Genomic DNA, 23,729 nt, shown 5'->3' with positions numbered 1-23,729 from the left:
CCTGACTGTCCTTTACTCAAAGTCTGTGACTTCCAAGGGTCAGTAGGCAACTAAGACTGCTTGCTTAAACCACTGGAAAAATAAGAAAATCATAAGCATGCATCACTCCAACTGTCAGAATTAAGTAACAGCAGGTGAGCGATATTTTTGCATGAAATTATTCTGTGTAATATCGTCAGCTGCTGCGTTATTTTTATCACCATCTACATGATTGCTCCCTTCTAAAACATCATGGTTATCTTCTGGAAACAGTGAAAAAAGGGAAATAAAATTAAATACACTAAAGAATACATGTGTCTAAAATGCAAGCACACATAAAGCAAATAATACGCAAAGCAAGATAACTCCTACGGTTTGTTCTGTGTGATAGTGGTCATCAGCCAAGCTCCAACCTTGTGTTCCTGGACTTTCTCTTTCATTTTGTTATTGCCTACTTGGAAGACCTGGTTCTGCATTGTAGTGACTTCCTCAAGTCCTTCAGAGCATCAGTGTCAAGTGACAACGCACAAGACCACACACAATCAGACCTTTCAATGGTGAATTCATCTAAGCAAGCCTTTACCAGGAAGTCATGCAACTCCCCTTCGTACATTCTTATTTCTATCTAATGTAATTTGCATCACAGCTGCCACAGAATAGAGGGTGGAAAACTCAAACACGGCAACTCCGATGGACTTTCCACAAGCTGCATTACCTTTGGCTCCCGTTGCGTATGAATCCAGAGGGGCATTCTGCCATGCACTCATCGTTGTGAATCACAAACCTCTCATATTCACTTGTTTCGGTGGCAGGGACTTTGGAGCAAAACTCTTTAGTCACGCAGCGCCAGCCCTCGAACTTGTAGGTGTTGGGAGGGCAGGTGGGCATGCAGACTCCTTCGTAGTAGTAATTGCGGCAGGCCACGCAAGCGGTGTTGTTGTCAGGTGCTGTACAGCTACCCAAGCATTCAGGATGGCAACACTCATTTTGGTCTGTACAGGCTCGCTTGCCACACGAGCTGGGGCACACTGCAAGACAAAAAGCAAGGTAGCATGAACAAGAGCTATTAAATAAAGTGAATGGCATTAAAGGAAAAACCTTGATCCATACAACTCGATGCTTTCATTCCCTGGGATCTAGAGTACCTCAGCAAAAGAACGAACTCCTGTAAAACTGACAAATTAAATTCTGTTCTTCTGTTTTAGTTGCCTGGAAATGTCTTCTTCTCAGATCAAATTTATAACATGAGCCAATAAAATAATAAGGAAAACTGCTGAAAGCAAGATCAGCATAAGGATAATGGAAACAGGCAAGTACTGGAACCTACTCCATAGCCCTAGTATTATGGTTAGTTTGTTGGGTTTTTTTTAAGTGCTGACTTATTGTCTTTCTAAGCATTTCTTGTCTTTCCTATTTGTACTTCAAATTGGTCTTTTACTGGCAAGAAAACAAGCTTCCTTTAAACAACTTAATTACACTTGTACAACAAAGCACTGCTATACTGTAGCACACATGGTTAGGTTGACCCCAGTGTAGCATCCCAATGATGCTTATGTATGCAAAATGAGGTCTAATAAAGTACAGATGGTACACATCAAATACTGTGGCACCATGGAGCTACTATTTCCCCCTGAAGAGCGTAACAGAATTCTGCCTTATCCCCAAATTCTGGGTTCAGAGAACAAAATATGAAAGGGAGAAAAAAAATGGGGTGCAAATTTATGGAGACATTCATTTTTACATGACAGCATTTCAGCTCGGAAGACACAAAGAAAGAGCAGAATTGTCTGCAGACAAGCTCACCACTGTTAGATCAAAAGAAGTGGCAGCATTATATTTATGTAACAACAACATTTTGATTACAGCGTTGTATGGCCTTTTAGCCATGCGAGTTGTGTGCCAGAGGCTCTGTAAACAAACGCAGATAGGAAATCTGGTTTGCATTAAGTAACTGTTTTCCACTTTCTAACTTAGCTAAAACACAGTACCAATAATAACAGCATAAAACAAAATTTCAGTAGTACAACTACAGCGAGATCCAAGCAAAGCACCACAAGATATTTAAACTGAGCGAGTTGAGCAAAAAGCATACAACCGGCAAAGAAGTTAATGTCCCTAAATGAACATGGAAGCAGCAGAGCCCAGCCTGTAGAGAAAGACAATGTTTATGAAACGGTTCCACAAAAAGTTCCACATTGCAATTTGTCTTTCAGTTTGCAGCTACAGTGTTGTTTTTGTGCAGGACTGAACACCCTAAAGTCTTGACCCCTCATCTTCCCATAACAAGGTCTAGGCTTTCCAGTACGTTTTTACAATGCTGAGCAGTGCACCACAATCATGACACAGGACCAAAAGCACAACAGGGCTATTAACCAGTAATTAAAAAAAAAAAAAGAAAAAGAAAAAAAGAAATACTGTTCATAGCTCTGCATCAGGATCTAGACAGCTTATGTCAAGTTTTGGTTACAAGAAGCCATTTTCTGCCAGCTTTAAGGTAGCATCCAGCTTAAAAAGGGCTTGCAATGCTGCCATCAGAGAACTTTGCATTTCTTATCAAAATGGTTCTATATTGATCTTGCTTAATTTTATTAACTTTTTTTTTTTAAGCCCTGAAAACTTGGCAAGTTTAAGCATTTGGGTTCAAAGCTGGGCTCTCCTCATACAATTAAGGCTAAGAAAAGTTTTGTGGAGTTAATTCCACCTGCAGGTACTTCCCAAGCAACCTGACAGCCTTCGCAGTATCTCTCCTGTATTAGCAGGCAGACCTGCTTACAGCATCTGACAGTGCTATTAGTGGCACGTATGTAGCCACGTGCCACCAACACAAGAAGCTGGCATTAAAGACAGCTCAGATAGTCCGAGCTGAATGCAGGTGTACTGCACGGGAAGGTACTGTTCAGGTGCCCAAGAGCTCGTCTGCTCTTCCAGTTAAGACAAGAGACGCTACTTCACACTGCAGCCCTTTCCTTGCCCATATCACTATTCTAACCCAACAGCGGTGCTGGTACCACCACTGCTCCATACCTGTACGCTCATTTTTTTCAGAGTGAAAGGAGGCAGAGAAGTAGAAGGGGGGGGTGGAGGGGGCAGACCATGAGAACAGGGAGATGGGAGGATGAGGACGGCCGATGCCTGCCCAAGGAGCACAAATATCACATGCAGGCCAAGTTAAGAAAATTTTTGTAGAGCCAATTACTTTTAAGACCACTGAGAGCAGGAATACAGAGGAAATCACTGCTAAATAATGCATCGTATAAAGATGCCGTTTGGGTTTTTTTTCTTGAAAAGGGAAAAAACCGTACACACCAAACCCTTACACAAAAATAAGTACATAGGTGCATTTTTTGTTGTCGTTGTTGGTAACCCGCAAGGAGTAAATTCTGCCCAGACACCACATTAGTAAGGCATCATAAATGGCCTCTCGCCTTAAGGTATACAGTACTACTTGCATTTGCGACTACTAAGGGATTAAAAAAATAGTTAAAAAAAAATCAGCGTGTCTTGCTAGCAGATGGACTGCTGTTCTGAGTGGGTGCCAGAACTCAGATTTTCTGTGGTAGCTACATTTCCAGTTCAAAGCCCTACTAAGAAAAAAAACCACCTCCACACACCCCCCATGCCTCCACAAGGTTCATTACTAGAAGTATTGATTAACATCATTTTTTTGTTTTCATCTAGACAACTTGCTAAAAAACAAATGCTGCTACATTAAGTATTCAGCTAAATATAGCAGAAAAAGATCGAGTTTATTTCATCCTTGGGAAAGACTTTTATATTCCCTTAATGCTTCTGCCATTCATGAACAGTCTGCGATATAAATAGGATTCCCTGCATCTCCTGGTAAATCTGCTGACTCTCGTCTACAGAAATATAAATTGAAGCACAGAAGGATATACAAGTTCACATGAAAAAGGCAATCAGCGAAACAGGTTTTCAAACTATAGTAATATTTTAATCACAACCATTTTAACAACAAGTCTTGAAAACTTTTTAAAGATAATTTTTTAAAAGCTCAGCAACCTTGCTTTTTTTCTCAGTCCTATTTTTTGCTTTTTCTTGCTAACGTTGGCATGGTTTTTCAGGCTGGAGACAATACGAGTATCCTGTTTCTTTTAAGATGCAGAACAAGAACTTGTGTGTGTGTGTAGGATATATTATGAGCAACAAAAAGTCTTATCCACTCTTCATGCCAGTTCCCTCAGATATCCCCCTTATAAAAATCTTACTAAACAATACTGGCTGGCCTTACAATCCAGGCCCATCTATCCTCTCCCCTGCCTCCCCAAACTGTGCTGCTTGGGCTGCTAGATTTGTACCAAAACATTTAAAATGCAGGTTCCAAAATATTTTTGCCAAAAAACCCCTGAAATGTGCTCGGTAACTTGTTGACTTTAGTCTGCAAGAACATTAGAGACACAAACATAAGCAAATAGTGAGCTGACATTTGGGGACAGAATTTATCAGCCAGGTACAACAGTGCCTCGGATCATGAAAGCTGATGAATGTATTAAAAAAAAAAAAACCAACCAACAAAAAAAGGAAACCACACAAAACCGAACCACCAAACAAATCCTTGCTGACAAGCACAAGGGCAAAAAAAGCTTAACTGTCATCACGTGGAGCTACCGAAGTTGTGGAAAATTTCAGAGACCTTGGAGGGCAGCCATGCAAGAAGGATGTCAAAGCAAGACCTGGAGAAGGGCAGACCCTTAAGCAGCTTCATGACTTTATGAAGAGATGATGAAGGCTTGACTAGACCAGAGTGTCTATTTACATCTAGGGAGTGAAAGTACTAAATAATTGTCAGGTCTTGAGAGGAGAACATTACAGGAGTACAGGAGTCATAGATCAAATTTACTGGAGCAAAACCAACAGCAGTAGTTTCTTTGACCATCCATACTTCACCTTCTCTCTGATTTCTTCAAATGAGAAGCTTTCCTTGTCAACAGAACTCAGATTTTCCAAATACTATTAAGATACTATGATAATTGACAAAAAAAAAGGCAAAATAATGAATTTCAAGATGCCCATTTACTGAGCAAATCAGATTCAGACTTGACATAGGAAGACTTGACAAAAAGGAAATACTTGAAAGCTAAATGCACCAATCTTAAAAACATGAAGAGCTCCAAGAGAATCTGACTCAGAGACTCGTTATTCTCAATTAAAATCCCCAAGATGCTAAACCAAAATTGCAAACACAAAGCAAGGTTGGGAAATCCTCAAACACAACTCTCCAAACAAAGCAAGAAACAAAGATCTCTCCGTATTAAGGCAGTTCCTTTTTGGATAGCCTCATGCTAAGGAGGCGGTAGTAAGTTTGTCTGACATCTAATACCTCCTGCTATTTGAAGCACGCACGAAGCTAACGCTCGCTGCAAACACTCTGCGCTGACATCATGGCTATTGTACAGTTTGGACAGACACAGTGTTCTTATCATCTCCAAGACGCCACGACTTCAGCAATATTGAAACAGAAAAATCAGGTGAATAAACAATCAGTCACAGGGAGTGAAAATGCAGCCAGAAGAGGAAGACTTCTGGCAAGCTGAGGCACTGGCCTCTGCCAAGGATGGCACCGTGCCAGTCACATGCGGGCAAGCAAAAGGTTGCCAAGTGTGGGGTAATTTTTATTTTTTTTAAGATTCTTTCTGTCCTTGCAAAACGATATTCGATCATTCCTTTTTTATATTGTTTCTGCGTTTTTAGAGCATCCTTCATGTGAAATAATGTTTCAGAAAGAAAAGAGGAAAAAAGCCTAGTTTTGATCAGAAACTTGAGGAGGAAGTGTTTTCTCCTAGCCAACTACTGAAAAAATTAGCTAATTTTACCCACAAAGACAGAAAAAAAATGGTAATTTTTGGAACGTTAATCCCTCTACATGAGAGAATTTTTAAAATATCACAATGTAATGGTCTAAACTTTGATATGGTCTTTCAAACATCAGACTTCAAATGCTCAAGCAGCCTATACAAGACCTCATTTCTTTTGCCCTGTATACCGTAAGAATAGAAAGACCGGAGAGACATTACTCAGAAAATCCAGTTCCAGTGATTCACGGCTAGGGCTGGCATCAAGTAACTACAGAATAAAGGCTGCAATAAGGAAATACCCATATTAAATACATGCAGTAACGTGTTCCAATCACAGAAATATGGGTACAAGTCATCTCCAAAGAACTGAAGCGGCCACTTAGAGCAGCTGTATAAAACCTTTACACTGCTACACAAACAGATACTAGCACCGCATTAGCAATGGTGTGGGTTTTGTATTTTCGGTTCTCCCCCAGCACTCCAAAACTGCTTATTTCACATTCAGTGAAAAAATCCTGAAGGAAAAAGCAACTGCCATATTGAACTACTTTCTAGTAGTTAAGGCATAAAGTGTGGCAGATTTTGAACTTAACTGCCAGATCTCAAAGGTTCAGTTCAACTCAGCACTGATCCTAGGACTTGAAAGTGATCATCTCCTTCCTCTTCAAGCCTCTAGGATATACATGATCATCCCCACCAGTAAAGTATGTGGATAGGTCTGTACAAACTTATACCAAGAAGCAAGAAGAGGGCATTAAGTCTACAGGCTGCAAGCAACGGCTGACTCGAGACCATTTCACTAGTCATGTGTTTCCATGTTTACATCCTAGTCATCACCAGCCCATTTTTATCTGGCAGACCTTTCCAAGGATCTTGAAATTATTCCAAAGTTGTTCTGTGAATTATTTTCTTCCGACTATACAAATCCAGATGAAGTTTAACTACATCTGGTCAGATTCCACACAAAGATTTTTTCTTCTTGGTATTTCAGTTTGTCACAGATGCTGTGCGCCATATCCCCTAAGAGAAGGAGCAGGTGTGACAAAGCATCCAGAACCTCAAATGACTTCAAAGGATTTGCCCAACCTGACATCAGCCCACTAATTGCTCAATCTTTAACCATATGAAATAAGAAATCTACTCTTACATCCCCTTCCTCAGGGTTTTATGGTTGAAAAACAGTACCATGACGAATGCTTGTACAACCAGTTGTGCAGCAGTTGGGTCCAACTGCTCAGCTGAAGCACCTTTAGATGATTCTAGAGCAAAGGAAGTGCAAGAAAGGAGTGGAGACAGGTTAGCAGAAGAAAGCCCAGAACCACACGGAGACTCTCACATACCACCAGATGCAGTAAGGTCTACGAAAGAGAGAGGAAATATTCATCATTCAAGGAAACAAACACTTTGCTAGAACACATTGTTGTAGTGAGGTACTTGATGCCTTCTAGTTTTACGGTTTTTTTACTTCAACATAAGTATTCTCCCTTCCTCTCACAACAGTTTTAGTACCTAGAGCATTTCAGACTAGCACATGCATCAACGCAGCTCCAAGGAGCCAGAGGCCCACAGCATGGTTTGTAATCCCTCAAAAACACAAACACCTCAGCTCAACGTACCCATAGCTCTCCTTCCCACCTGAACAGAACAGAGCAGCCTATTACAAATTACAATGAAAACAACCCAAAGCACGTTTCAGTTGGATACACTGGAGTTTGATGACCCCACCACCACCTCTTTTGGCCATCTATCATTAATTCTTTACCCTAGAAGTTACCTCAGAACAGCTCCCAGGCTTCCCAGTTGTGATACATAACATGTCTTAAATCCATTTTATTTGGAATGTCTAGAGAACTCGGGGACACTATTTGGCACTGTAAAACCTCCCGTTTCTTCAGGTTTTCTCCAAGTGAAGCAATCAACCCTGCTAAAAGCTCCAGCAGCGTTACAGCTACTCACGTCACACCAAAATTAGAGCAAATGGAAACCCAAGTGAAGAAAACAACCACCTTAGACCACAGTTGACAGAAACTGAGAGATAGTACAGTTACTCCATTTGCTGCTAAGTGCGTAATACTAACGACAGGAAGGTGCAAATAAACACGACTTATTGACAAACTCAGGCAGCATGAACTGCATTCTCTTTAAAAACAGTTTATGTTGCCCAGCACAACCCAGACTGGCATCACTGCAGCTGGCACTTGAGAGAAAGAGGAAAAAAACAAGTCCATTTTGTCCCTTCCACGCCAGTATGAATTCAGTACATAAACAAACCCAACTGAGGCATATACACAAGCATCTATCAGGCATTCAGGCCAGTTTTACTCCATCTTCAACATTAGGTAAACAAATTGGTTTGGAATGTTTTACCATCAGTGCTGCACTGTTCTAGAAACGTTTTCTCTACAAAAAGGGAAATTTCCCACTGGAAGATGCAAATCAGAACAGTAAGGCCGATGCCAATGAGGATGAAAGCAGGCGAGCGAGGGTCACCCAGCAGCGGTGAAAGCTGCTCCCCGCGTGCTGCGATCACCCAGCACGCGCGCTCACAAATCTGTTCACATTTCTAAAGGGGCAACTGAAGTTCCTGAACTCTTCAGTAACACGTAAGGAAAGGAAGGGGCTGCTGCAGAACAGCTCTGAAGCAAATTGTTTTTCTTTTCACTCCAGATTATGAGCAATCTACTGCTGGTTGTTGCTTAGAGCAAGATTTAATCTGCCTGTCTTCCAAATGCTGCAAGTGTAAGGCAATAAGCTTTACAGGATTTAATTAATATACTGCAAGCAAGGAGTGCTGGTCAGTCATCTCCTGGCAAAACCCCAGCTGGAGGAAGAATACTATTCACATTCCACATTTATTCTAAAGGAGGAAGACAGTTTGATCGCATTATCACACTGGCCTAAATTATGTAGTTCTCTTAATGCTGAAGGATAATGGCAGTTTAATCTTGGGGGGGAAAAAAAAAAAAAAATCACTGGTTTGGAGGGATTCAACTCCTGCTTCATTTGGAATGCCCTTCGCATTTATGCATTAAGCCCATCAACAGGCTTAACCATTCTGGCATAAGCAATGAAACATAATGCTCGTCTTAGAGGCAGCCATCAACACTGCTCCAGTCAAAGGCTAATTACCCTAAAAATGAAACAAGATGGGAAAAAAAAGGCTTCAGTAAAACTGATGTTTAAAATACACACAGTAGGCCAAGCTTAGAAAGTTTTGCCCATCTCCAACTCGGATTCCTGTATTAACAACAAATAACAAAATCTGTTGAGTTTTAACCATCAAAAAGATTAAAACTCAAGGGAGCAGCCAGAAAGTGCAAGAACATTCAAAGTGTTGTACCACATAACAAAGTTTTTCAAGCTATTCACCTGCTAGTGAGATAGCCCACTAAAAACAGGCTTAAGATCTAGATATTTAGGAACCTGAGAAAAGAGAAGAATTATAATGGAAGGGCAAAACGAGATGCAAGAATATTAATGGTTTGGGAAGTTACAGACACCTGGCTGCATTTGTTTTAAATTACAAACTAGAAGCCTGGGAGTACGTCATCACTTACAATATTTGCACATTGCAAGTGAAGGCATCCTGTTAAGAGCCTCAAACAATATTAAGGCAATTACGTTCAAAACAACTAAACAAAGTATTTCCTTCACGACTTCCAGAAATACAAGGGAGTGTAAGCAAATGTGACAGCAACTGAAGGTTGTGCTTTTGAGATCCACAACAAACAAAAGCTGAGCACTTTCCTTGGTTTTAATCATCATGGAATATTTTTTTTCATTCTAAATGTTTCCTCTCTTGTAACACAGGGGGAGTACAGAGGTGCCAGAGTCTGTACGACCCAAAAGCAGACTGGAAGATAGCGCATTAATCCATCTCTTAATGCATTTTAACAAATCTACAGGCAACATGGACAGCTGGAAGGCTACAATTGACTTGAAATCTGTATTAAAATTTGTTTCTTCTCATACACCACAACTGTCAATGGGAGCATTTCAGAGGGAAGAGGAAAGATGTTGAGTATCTTAATACAAATTGCTTTCATAGCCTGTAAATCACCCTGAGTTGTCTGGACGTGAACTTTTAACTCCATCCTACATGGTTTGATCTCCAAAGAACAAAACTGCTGCGACAATTGCCTATTGGCTTGCGGGTTACTGAACAACTCTACTTGCTGCTAGAAAAGACTGAGCCAGGTTGCAGAGCCTGCTTTGAGAAGCGCAAGGATGCTCCGGACCTGCAGGGCCACCGGACATTGCCGTGACCCCAAAGGAAGCCCCAAGCAAACCATTACAAGTTCAGTGGCTCTGAATCCCCATAGCTGGCTCAAGCCAAGCAAAAGGACTGAAACACCTGAAATTTAGAAGACACTGGAAAAAAGTGACTTGGGTGAGTGAGGGGTACTAATGGGAACTGCATATGGGTTTTCTCAGTGATTTCTTCTAACCTAAGTGGAGGATGACATTATGTCATCCAGCCTGCACTTAGTATACTATCTTTAAAAACACCATCCATCATGGGACGGAACTATTTCAGCTCTTCCAACACACTGATAAAATAAAGCAAACGAGGAAAACCATGCTTGACTATGCCATCCCCCAGAATCTGCAAACACACACAATACACTCACGGGACGAAGGGCACACACACACACACACACACACACGCACTGCTGGCCATGTAGTCAAATACACAGTTAATCCTTGGATGCACAAGTTGTCCCTGCTTATACACATGCACATGCTTTTGAGGAATTCCTATTAGTATGACCGGAAAAAAATAATAATGACATTGCTTTGGACTTTCTAAATCCTTTCCTGTAGTAAGGATTTGTGATCAGATTAGGGAGTACCAGACAGTTTTATTTATTTATTTCTAGGAAGGACGGCCAAGGTGAGCTGTATCACTGGATCTGACAGGGGCTCCAGGCTGCAGCAGAGCCAGCTCAGCGGTACTGCCCGGCTGCTCTGAAGGCAGAGACGGCATCAGATGCCACTCGTTAAAGGGAGGGATTCATGTTTTTGATACTGGCACAAAATAGGAAGCACGCTGCTTCCCACTCTGTTTCTGCTAGAGTTTGGCGCGTTTGAGCTACACTTTTCTCCTCCGGTACCTTTTTTTGTCATCTCAAATCACATTCACATGAACATATAAATACACAGATCCTTACACTCTGTGTATAGCAGATACTTACATGGATGGTCTCAAAAAAGAATATTCTTTTCACACACTAAAAAAATTATACAGAGTTATTTTAAATTCAGAACTGTTTGTATATTCCTTATAAGTTTATAAAACTCTCACTGTCCTCCCATGACTAACGAAACTGGAATTGAGAGAGTATTCTATATTTATAACTCGTCTGGTTGCTCATGCCTATGGCCCTATTTCCACCCTCCGTTACTGTACACAGAGCTATGTGAGGTATTGTGGGTTCCCAAACTTCACCGATTTCCTAACAAGGCAGGCCTGTGTCCCGGAGGAACAAGCTGGGGGCTGTTTCGTTCAAGCATTGGCCGAACTCAGAGGGAGAGGCCTTGAGCGCTGTGGTTTTGGCAGCTCCTCTTGAAACTGGTATTAGAGGCCATTTCTGTGCAATTACATGCCTAACTGGCACAGGATTCTGTATCGATGCTACTGATACATCGTCTACAGCCCAAACCATACAGCTGTTGCCACACACTTCACCTTACCCCGTTTATTTTCGCAGCGCCTGCAAGCCGCAGCGCTTCGACGCTCAGCTGAGCAGCTCCGTCAGTCACCTACGTTACAGACACACCAGGCAAATCCAAGCCATTACAACAACGTCCAACACACTGTTCATCAGCCCCCTCAAAAATCAAATGGAGACAAAACCCTCAAACTTAATCCAAAATCCCCCCCCAAGTCCATGCTGTGTCCAGTGATGCTGGCACACTACAGTCCTCCAACGGGTGGCAGAGAAAGAGACTGTATCAGCTCTCTAAATGCAGCAAGATGAGGAAAAAAAGGTGGATTTCATACGAATGAGGGCTGGGTGACACTCATAATCTGTACGATCGGCCTAAGGTCCGCCCAAGAATCATGCAATCACGTCTCATCTTTTCAACAATAACACTTCAATAGTTCATAAATTCCAGAAAGAAGTCTAAGTCTTTGTCACGACAGAGGTGCCTCGTAATCAATGGATTTTTAACACATGCCGGGCACCTGTGGAGCACAGAAACTGCTTTTAATTTGCAGATCCTTTACATGTTCAATATAAATAAACATTTATACAAAAAGCTGAGGGAGAAAAACACGGCCAGATTTTTCAAATCCTAATTATGTTGTGGTGGCTGGGACTGGGATCTAACTCTCACAGCGTTAGATTCATCATGGTGCTCAAGCTATTATAAATGACAAAAATCAAGAAACCCAAAACTCTTCCTATGAGGCTTTGCAGAGTCCAGAGGCAGAGAGCACCGAATGGTGCTGTCACATCAGGAATGAAGAGAAAGCAGAAAGAGTACCGCCCTCTCTGCCCCCCTCAAAATATGGAAAACATTTTTGTCTTTCCATATAATTGCTTGTACTCCAGCCTGCAACTTGGGTAATTTCCACGAAGCCCCCCAGTGCTGAGGAGTCAGACCATATTCAAGTTCAGGAGAATTCATCTGGGACCTACAGGCTCCACACAGAAAAATGTGGCAAGATCTGGACTATGCTTAAAAAGACGAAGCCTCCATACCTACTAACCAGAAAACATTACCAGGAAAGCAGTGGCCAACACAGCCAAATTTAACTAAACTGAGAAAGTTTTCCTCTAGCAAAATTAATTTGTCCTTAGAATATTCTAGCTGAGAGAGAGAGACATCACCTGAATCACCCTATAAAGCAAAAGGAGTTTTCAAAAGGAAGAAAGGGCCTAGGTCAACAAAGATATATTTTGATTCAGTCAGAATAATGGCCGCTTTGAAAGCTGAGCAGAGGAACAGACTGCACCTGCAGACACAGGTACTCGCGACGAAGAAAGGTTCCTTAAACCCTCATGGCACTCGCCGTCTGGTTTGTTTGCACGTTGCGTATGCTCCGAACAAGTACCGGCACGGGGAGAGCCCCTGAACGTGTTCTGCAGACAATTACAACAACCCGAAACAACGCACCGGGGCTGAAGTCATCGCAGCAAAGGCCCTCGGCCTGGCTAAGCGGCACCATTTGCAAATTCAGTTCTCATCAGAGGCGCAGGGGGAAACGCTCCGAGGCCTCTCGGTCCCTTTAACCCCAGAGTCACCGTCTTCGCTGCAGGTAGGCAGCAGTGCTGCAATTTTTTCTTTCCCAGTTTATTCAGAGGCTTTCTTTGCTTTGCAGTAAAGCTGTCAAGATTAACAGACGACTCCCGGTGAGTCAATGTTCAAAGAGAAAAAAAATCTGTACATCGCACCATCTAAACAGTAATGCTACTGGTGTAATTGTTTTCCATCACTTTGCATACCCATAACACAAGAAAAACTTTTAAAGGCTACTAAAAACTCCTCCTACTTAGAAAGAAGCAAAATGATCTAAATTTATCCCAAGAAGCTAAAGTTGACTTCACTTTGAGGGAAGGATTTAAATAGGGAATATTTTTTCTCCCATCAAAATTAGGGAGGTAAATTATGAAAAGGCCTTTGAAGAACTAAACACAGCAAAGCTTGGTATTATCTTTTGAAATTATAAAAAAACAGGTCACATGTATTTACACCATTAAGAATAGGTTTGTGTTGCAGTAATTAAAGCACAGATGTTCTTCCACAAAAGCATTCTAATTTGACTGACCCTTTTCTAGAGTTTTTTTAAATTCTCTTTTAAAAATCCACTAAACAATTTATTCTGCGGGGCGTTAGTATTAGGTACCGGAGAAGATACAGGTTCCCAAAACAAAAGCATACTATACAATTCAGTAATAGAAGTATTTATAGCTTCTTCATGCAGAATAGGCAGGCTTCAGACAGAGTGTGCAGACTTCTCACAACCTCATTTACCCTAGAAATTATTAGGTTATTATTATTAGGACACCTACAAACACCTACAAATGTAAAATTTAATGAATTCTAAGCTTGCTTTCTCAATAATACTGCAGTAAACAGGACTGCAATTACCTTTTCTTGCAGTTATGGGTCTCCTTGAGCCAATAACTGCAGATATATCTGGTTATAGAGGTCAAATGGGTGAAAGCATCATCATCCTTCCCGTTTTCAAACTCCTCACGATGCTACGCTGTCTTTTTACTATTCAAAAGTGCATCCTTTTCTGTTTACTGATCTATGCTGAACATGCCAGCCACACCACTCAGTAAGTTCTTTAGGTGTACGTTTACAATACACAAAGCAGACCAAGAACAGAATATTCCTGGCTATGCTGAAGTTAACAATATTCTATCATCCCCAGAAACATTTAATGCTGATGTTGAGAGATGTTGTGACAAAGAGTTTATCTGTCACCCCTGGCCCAGATCCTCGTGACTATAAAGGGAGCCCAGTGGCTGGTTTCGGCCAGCCGCAGGGGGACAGTGCCGCGTTGCCATCAGACCACGCTCAGTTTGAGAAACGCTTTCCCATTCCATCCTTAGAAATGGCATTTTTCTTCCAATGTTTACGACCGCAAAAAGAAACAACGAATGGATCTGTCTCCGTTTCAAGCTGGGAAAGCCCTGCCTTCTGCAGTTATATGAACCTAAACTTCCATACCCATTAAATAAAGTTTTCAGTAATTATGCAAACACTAGCCTGAACACACTGTTTAAAAATCACACTAATAAAAAAAAAAATCATGCAAATGCAAATTTGCAGACAGAACCTTCACTGAAAAACAATAAATGGGAACTACCAAACAACGGCAGATCCTGCTTGTTGATGATTATGAAACAAGGAACAGGGAGGGGAAAAAATAATTAGTATTCCAGGATGCCCCACACACACACCCAAAACTAAAAGCATTAAATTGGATGGGAATAGAAGAGCTGATTTTGCCTGCAGTCAAATACAGAGAAGTATGATTTAAATTGCAAATTATAAAGCAACAGGTTTTTGCACAAAGTTCAAGGGTTTGCTATGGTTTGTTTTATGAATTAGGAATGGCATGGGGAAAAAGTAAGGGGGTTGGGCTAGCCCCTAACCTTAATACATATTTCAGCTTAAGTATTTCTCAGATTCATTTGATGCACTTTATCTAGGCACTGCGGCTTGTTAAAGTGATGACAGAAAGTAAAGCAGCTTCTCAGCGATCATCCCCAAGGATGTAGTATCCGCTGGTGGCCACGCTGGTGCTGGAGGATTAACTGCTACAGAAGAATCTCCAAACTGACTAATTACTCCCTCCTCCCCACATCACGTCCTTCCCCACAAGGGAAACTCTTAATCCATTTATACCTTTCCTGGGAAGTGCTTTTCAACCAATAGTTCATTTGACAAACCTTCTGCTTCCCTTTCCCAGGTATTAAAGGGCTTGTTCCTACTAACATCAGCTTCTTGGCCTTGGTTCCTACAAATTAAACTTCATGAAGTCTTAATAACAGAAAAATATATACTTCACATTTATACAGCGCTTTTTAATCAGCAGTTCTCAAAATACTTTACAAAGCATGAAATCCAAACAGATGGAGTAAAAAATGACGAGTTACTCAAGGTTACAGCAAAAGATTTAGGAACAGAAGCAGCTGATTGTCTTGATATGCAAAAGCCCCTGACACTACAAAACCATAGTGATTTTCTTTTAAAATGTAACAAGCCCTGGATTAGAGAGTTCAGTACCGGATTACAGATTGCTATTCAGAGGACCTGGGGTTCAAATATTTTCTTTCCAGGCAGTACGCAATAGAGAAAAGACAAAGCAAAAGCCAGATTGCCTTTTTAAAAAACATTTTAGAAATCAGCTTGTTTTGGGGATATTTGCAAAAAATTCTACCAGTGGACATATCAGTAACCACAAAGAACTACTTATTTCAACTCTGAACAGTAGACCACAGTCTAGTCAGAAATGTGAAATACCTTTGCAGTATCAGACTTGGGTCCTTTGTGACAAAGCAACCCAAAGATATTCTGGTGAAGATTCTAGAGGTTTTGTCATCTACAGGATGGCAACAAATGTCATCATCTTCAGCATGGAAAGAAGTGAGGCTTGTCTGACAGAACAGTACCGAGCCAACGGCTTTATGGAGAATCATGGCTGAACCATACAAGTCAGCACCGCGTCACTTGACTATACAATTTAGCTAGAAGGAGCATTACAAACTGCATTAGTTTGTAATTTAGTTTTACACCTCTTCAGGTGTAAAACAGAGTCTTGGGATTCTTATAAGAAAATGTACACAAGGTACCTTTGCCAAAAGTTTCTATCTTTGTTATTTTGACTCAAGGGCTTTTTTGGTTTTGGAGGTTAAGTAGTAAGCCAAATGGCTTTAAAAATTAATTTTATATTTTAAACTACATGGTTTCCTTTGTTTTGTCCTCCTGGTTTTCATTAATCACAGATGCAGGTGGTGCCACCTGGGCAAGTTTGCATGCTTACACCATTGAGCGTCTTTGAATTAACTTCACACCAGTAATTGTTTTTATGAGATAACACTGCCAAATTTGGCACTTGAGAAAAGGAAGGTTAATCTAATTCTGCTTTTCATGCTGACTGGAGAGAAATGGTGGCTCTTCCATTGCAGGATGGACACACACAAACACAGAGTTAGTTTAGCCACTTGCAGACACACACGACTCCCATCATCTCAGTCCCATTTTTCTATCTCTGGTTTCCACTTAACTCCGCTGTTGCATGTCTGATATAATCTCTACTACACAGCCAGTGTCAATCACAACTGGATTTTCTCAGCCACCAATAGCCACAGCTGTGACCTGCGGTCACTGGCGGATTTATCTGCCTTACTCAACACGGTAGTGGGGAAGCGAGAGGATTTCACCCACGGCACAAAACAGAACCTAGAGTCTACGTGACCTGCCCACAGCTGCACAGCTTGGGAGATGGTACCAACTGTCTGCATACTAATTAGGGAGATCTCTCCAAACTGCCTTTTTTAAGATTAACAAATGTATCTGGCTTAAAAATTATCATTTAGAGAATGACATTACCAGGTCAATGTGCTCCTTAGCACTAAGTACCTCTGAGAAAAGACAATTTTAAAAGCATTTTGTGGTTCTTGGTGCAATGGATAACAAAAGAATAGGCTCAGCACAAATAACTTAATAGCAATGTCTCTGAAAACCAAAATCTTTTCAAATGTAGTTTGAAATCTGCCAAACTAAACCTAAAAGAAACTCTACAAGTCCACAAGCCCCTTGGCCAGCTTCTCATTCCCTCGCATTTCAAACCACTTGCATGGCAGTGTATAGCTTTGCTCATATCTATCTTATCCCCGGACAGATGAGGAAAGCATCCCATTCACTCTACCATCTCTTGCTGTATATTAGCTTTTCCCCTGCTCCCCTTTTGGCCTAAATTATCCTTCAGGAGCTTGTACACCGCACTCTCTTCCTCGAGCTCTTAAATAACTCCTCAAGCCTCCTCCCTACTCCAGACTCCTAAAAATGCATTCTCATCAGTTATTCTCTATAAACCACTAGTAAAGTATCATCATGAACTCATTCCCAAACGTCAATACAGTCTTACTGGCAACCCTATCAATAACCAGAAGTTACAAAGTTCATGCAAGGAAGCATCTAGTTTCTGCTGGTTTAGGTCAGGGATCTAAAACTAAAGGATTGCTGAGCTCCGGTATCTAAAGATGAAGATTACAACTAAGAAGTATTCAGCTGTAAGTCCGATCTCATGCTCTAAGTTATGTTTTTAGCGAAGTACTGCAGCATATATTGTTTTATGGGTAGTATCCTACTCATTTATAATGTGCATGCTGTAAATCAAAAGACCTGACACAAAGAGAAATTGAGCTATAATTACATTTAGAGCTAAACGCTTTTGATGTCACATCATTCACAATCAAGGGCTAGCAGACTGGCCCAAAGAATAGTCTCACAACCAGAGCACTGCTGTTTCTACCAGGTACACGGTGGGTCTAAGGAACTACACAACAGCGAACAAGAGAAATCCATTTCTAAGAAAACCTCTACTGGTTAAATGTTAAAAAGATGCATAGAACAAAAATTCTTTAAAAACCTCAAGTATATTTGTTATTTTATCTGTGCCTTTACATTCTCTCACATGACTGTAAGCGTACTGTGCTTGCTCATGCCAAGATATTTTTGTCAAGAAAGCAAAGCAGGCTGCATTGCAAGCACCTGCATTTAGAGAAGCTTCATACAGGTTCAGTGACTCTTTGTGCATCCTAGACCCTGCAGCTGAAAAGAAAGCAGTGGAAAAGAAGGAAAGGAAAAAAAAAAAAAGAGGGGGGGAAAAAAAAAGCAAGCCTTGTGTTGTTTCATTCACCACTCGTTCCAAAACATTCAAATCAGCGCCAGCTCGGAGGGGAAATCCAATAAGGGTAATGCTCTCGCTGTCTATCCCTGCCCGCACACTGCTCTGCAGGGCTGCGCGGCCACGTGACGTTTGTTTATGAGTCTGGAGCAGCATCACGAGGCGCGTCCCCCGCTGCGACCCACGGGGACCTGCTCCACGGGCAGGGGACAGCCACCGCCCCCAGGCCAAATCCAACCAAGGCAGCACAGCTGATCTGCGTTAAAAAAATAGCTTTTCAAAACTCTGCACCTGTACCAAGTCTATGAAATAGGACAGAACATTGTTATGCTGTTAACATTTCAGCACGCATTTCTTGACTTCAGACTTAAAATTAAAAGGGAAGCAGAAGCAGCCATTCAAGGCAGGAAAAAAAATGCGCTTTGAGAAGCGCACATGTACAAACAAAGCAAAACTTAAAGGCAGATCTTGCTATAACCTCAGTGTGATTCTGCAGGTATAGATTTCTCTCCATAAAAATCAATAAAAGATTATTTTAAGCCATTCAATTTCATTACCCTTTATCAAATCTCTGCTCCGAATGGAACATCTGAATCAATTTGTAAAGCTCCTACAGGCTACGCTGCCGTAGGCTTTCAAGTGTCTTTTCTCTACCTCTCTTACCACAACGACAGCAAGATAAAAATGCTACACTGGAGGTTATTTGATACGTCTAAACAAGTACCAGTGGATTTTTAAATTTTTTTAAATTTCTTTAGTCCTCCGATTCTTTAAACCGATGTTTCAGGAGGGAAGGAAAAAGCCAACCACGAACTGCACAGAAGAGAGAGCCAGCTGAGAACTGCAGAACCCGCTGCCGCGGGTGCGATCTCTTCAGGACGCGCCGCGCGCAGGCGGCGGGCGCGTAGGTCCACGGCGCCGTGTGCCTTTCCTGCCCTTCCCAGCACCCCGCACCGCTTTGCTGCAGTGGTGACAGAAGGACTAAAATGTCCTATTCCCAGTACTGAAAGAGGAAAACATGCTGAATTAAACAAAGACACATGTATACCGTGCGCTCTTCATACTGAGGCAACGGGATTTCACCACAAAAGAAACACATTGTAGATCATTTAATGCATTAAAAAAAGATGGCACAGTGGATTTCTACGTAGTTCTCTGAAGCGTAACAAGAGGCTTATTAAACACTGAGCAGACACACAAAAACAAGTGTCACGGCAACAGGGTTATTTTTTTTACAGCTGTTTTAGTCAATATATTAAATATAAAAACCCCAGAGTTTCAATCTCTGGGCTTCTCTGACCTACCCTGCTGCCCAAATTATGTCCCTTTAGTTAAATTGCTGCCTTCACAATCCAGCCAACACATCCCAAGCTCCACGTCCAGGACAGTTACCATCCCACTCATTTCCCATTCATAAGACCGCCAGCAAGCAGCACGGCATGGCCTCCCACACGCACCCCGAACTCGCCAAATCCACACGGGAGTCACCCCACGACCCAGCTCCGCAACTCAAAGGCTGCACTTGTAGGAACTGCAAACAAGTCTCTCATTCCTCTTTCTTGCTTTGTTGTCAAAATTAATTGAAAAGCGAAAAATGCAAACAATTTGCCTCTTTTGTACGCAGACTGCTCCTGACATGATGAGTAAAAACAATTTGCAATTTTGTGAAAAAAAGAAAACAATTCAGAAAAAGTAATGTGAGTAAAGTATCGGACTTATAATCTGTTAAGTAACTGTTATGAAACCTATTACTGGTTGGGGGTTTTTTTGTTTGGTTGTGTTTTTTGTTTGTTTGTTTTTTATCATTACGGCTATTCTGGATTCATGTAAAACTGCTGTGTTTTACAGAATACGGACACTTCTATTACCTGCCTGCTAAGCTGATGTATGTAACATACCACCAGTAAGTACTCTAAATCATGTACCAGCACATGTATTTACATTTCGGGGGAGGCAGGACTCAGTGGGACCGCAGGGGAGTTATTTGTTTTTTCTATTCAGAGTAAGAAGGTGAAAATGAATGCAAATACCTCCTTTCTTGGCAGCAGGCAGCGCATTGTTAGCATCTCAGCCTACTAGTCTGAGCACTGCAGCTGCCGAGAGGAATAAATAAATAAATAAGAGCCCAACCCTAACAGCAACAAGGCATTTCAAAGGACAAAGGATATAAAAAGAAGAGCTGCAACAGAGATTTCAGTACAGCCACAAGCGAGGTATCCTGAATTCCTGCAAGTTACAGCCACTCTCAGATTATTTCTTTTCTTTAAAACTCCTTATCGTAGGTGCTATTTATCAGTCATACGCTACGCACCCCTCATTTCCCACCCTGTTTTGATTTGCTGCAAAGGCCATCGCCCATCCATCAGCTCTCAGCGGTTATTTCTCTTTCACTGAAAAGACATGCAATCAATCTGGAGGTCCAGGTAGCAAATCCAGTGGGCTTCAGACGCACTCTTAGTTTAAATGTACTCAGTAGTAACTTACACCAACGCTTTCCAGAGCTGATGTCGTGACGATGGACTTTAGGGGTTTGGGGTTTTTTTTAATTATCTGAGCAGCCCACGTCCCTGTGTCAGCCAGGCAAGCGATGCAGGAGCACCAGGCGCTGTAGCCTCCTGCTCTGGGCTAGAAAACTTCTAAGAGACCCAGATGGAAGCTACTCCAGTACTTTTAAAATCTGCATTTGTTTTCTAGTTGATGAGACAACTCAAGTAAATGTAAACATTATCTGGAAGAACAATACGACTTTATCCAGTTCTGACGCAGTGAGGAAGCGACAACCCTGAAGATGCAGGTCACAGCCTGGAGCCTTCAACAGAGGAGGGATTCACTTCCAAATCAAAGCTGAGTAACTCCTGCTCACAAGACCTCCGGTCTGCCGAACTCCGAACGTAACGGGAAGCCCATCAGCCAACGCTGACAGCCTGGAGTACGCCAGCACAAGCGGGAAAGCGGTGTTGGGTGCAGTCACAGAGTCACATGTAGGGACCGGCCAAAGAGGTGGTGCAGGCACCGACCGCGGACGAGGGGCAGGGAGCACATGCCGCACGGAGATCTTGGACCGGTGTTTCACTCCATTTTACATCATGTAGCCTTGAGTGGTACAATTTGAGGGGGAAATCATTACAGAAAGGAGACCAGTTAATAGCATACACTTATATTTGAAAGCTTTTTAGGAATCTACCTAATGCATTTTTGATACACCATGGAAACTGTGCTGGCCCACAATGTAGGAGACTTATTAACTGTAACAAAAACTATTGTCAGTAGGCGTTTCATTTATCTAAATTTCAGGTTATCTAATAAACTGGACAAGTCCAAACAAAAACTGATAGAAATTCAGTAACACAAGGCAGAAAACATTTTTTTTTTAAACTTTAAAAAAAGGTACTTCTCAAAAGTAAAAAAGTTTTGTTTTGAAACCATGACGATTAGGATGATTACCTGGGGTAGAAATGCTGTTTAATTGCACAGCATGGGGGAATAAGAATGGAGTAGAAATTATTTTCTAAAGAATTTTTACTGATTATTTTGAAAGCCAGAAATACAATCATAGACAAACACTTTTTGTGTCTCTTCAGAGTCAAAGATGTGATACTTTATATACAGGCACCATACTGTACATGAAAACCATTTTTTTTTTCCCTTGTAGAAGAAGAAATTATATACCTGTAATTTTCACCCAGAAGAGAGTTTTGAAAAACAAAGTCACTAGATTAACCTCCATGATTTAATATTGCTTGCAAAATTCACTACTAGAAATATTAATTGCTACCCTAGCCATACAGATCCTAATTCCTTACAAGTGATTTTATCAGATCGACAATACTCTGTACATTTGAAGAGGACTGCTATGAAATATATTAGAGCACAAGTCAAAGGGATAAATACTAACATAATTCTTCAGCTTCTATCTAAAGACCTGTCAGGTTTGCTCATTGATAAATACGTGGAGTCTGACTGCCACTCGAAGCAGCCATTTCACTTCTCACAGAAAAACACATTTCAAAAGCCACTGGTAAACCGCCACCCTGCACCACCCATGATTTGCATTTAATTCAAAAATTAGTCCTACAAATGAGCACTATCACAACAGAGCATGACTTCTCCATACATGTTCTGCCTCTGGAATCTGCTGCTTCCCCTGGAGCACGTGCATCATTTATGCAACACAATGAAATTCAGATTGAACAAGTAATTCCAGCAGAAACTCCACAGAAGTTTCACAGAAGACAAATTTTTTTTTTTTTGAAAAGCAAATCCTAGTTAGGAAGTTAATCTTCACTAGAGAGGACCACTACAAGTGTAAAACAGAAAAAAACCAAACACCCTTATTTCAGCATATATAGACGGAAAGGTGTCTAGCTGTAGGGCTTTGTAACGCGAATGGTCTAAGGATATAAGCAAGGAATTTTTACAGCAGAAAAATCTCTTATCAACTGCTGTTGGGGGTGTGTGTGTAAATTTTGGAGCATGTAAGTCTTTTTTCAGGTCAGATGCATCTGTTCTATTAAGGAAGTTCACTACTACTGGTTTTCAACACAGGTTTTCTCTAGCCAGAAGACAATGCCTGTCCCATTTGATCCTGGAATGGAACAGACAGTAAAATATTTAGAAGACTTGACAAAGCTGGTAACAAGAAGAAAGTGTTCAAAATGAGAGAATGGAATTAGAACATCAGTAAACTAGGTCAAATTACTGGAGGGGAGTGTACCCTGAAATACAGCAAAACAACTACTATAATTGTAATTTCCATCTCAGAAAATTTAAATTATTAATAGCAGGAGTTAGCAAAAGTGAACTAATTCCTGCAACTAATTTGATTTTGCTGTATTTCCTCGGGGTGTCTGGATTTTTAAGCTTGGCACCCGAAGCCCTTTATGCTTTTACTGCAATACCCCAGTGGACTTGGATTTGTACACTTTACTTTTTTGGGGGGGTTTTTTTTGGCCTAAACCTCTTTAATAATTGCTCATATTCATCAGCATCTTCTCTGAAACTTTACTTCTGCCGAGACCTGCACAGAGGCACCTAAAGGATCCAGCCACGCTCCGTGTGCTGCTGCAACTGGAAGTAATTACTGGAAACCATCAATTGCACGGACACAAAGGTCTCCGCCGGTCATTACATCGAAGCCGGATGCGCGCAGCGGCAGACGAAGCGCCAGGCCCTTCAGCCTCCCTGACGGGTACAGCAATGTCCAAATCCCATCCACTGCCATCCACGTCCCCTGTCACAGAAGGGAGCTGGTTATAAGCATCTCTGGCACTCAAGGAAAGATATCTAAGCAGGCAACGAGCCCGGCAAAAGCCCGCGTATCGGCGCGGCGCAACAGACCCGGCAGCTCGGCGTCCTTTGCCAGCGGCTCGGCAAGGAGCCCGGGAGGCGAGCGCGCCCGTTCCCACGCACAGCTCCACTCCACACGTTCCCAGCAGCCCCGGTACAAATAACTCCATCCACTACTCCTCCATCACACCCACTGCAAGCCCATCCTGCTGCTGCAAACGGGGAAACCCGATTCAGGTCACGGCCAAAGGTAGATAAACGCTTATTTTAACACG

General features: G+C 41.7%; 1 protein-coding gene across 1 annotated transcript in view; it reads right to left on the bottom strand.

Annotated features, from left to right (window-relative positions):
- IGF1R (insulin-like growth factor 1 receptor) overlaps window positions 1-23,729 on the bottom strand; it is a gene marked incomplete at its 5' end in the record, with an annotated part of 156,793 nt that overhangs the window by 43,716 nt on the left and 89,348 nt on the right. Inside the window, one exon of the mRNA XM_010287414.1 lies at window positions 695-1,007. Coding sequence (XP_010285716.1) covers window positions 695-1,007 — 313 coding nt within the window. The remainder of the gene's footprint in view (window positions 1-694; window positions 1,008-23,729) is intronic.

The sequence above is a fragment of the Phaethon lepturus genome, unplaced genomic scaffold, assembly GCF_000687285.1.
Source record: "Phaethon lepturus isolate BGI_N335 unplaced genomic scaffold, ASM68728v1 scaffold8660, whole genome shotgun sequence".
Taxonomy (NCBI): domain Eukaryota; kingdom Metazoa; phylum Chordata; class Aves; order Phaethontiformes; family Phaethontidae; genus Phaethon; species Phaethon lepturus.
The sequence above is the reverse complement of the archived record's forward strand: the minus strand, read 5'-3'. Positions and strand labels throughout refer to the sequence as shown.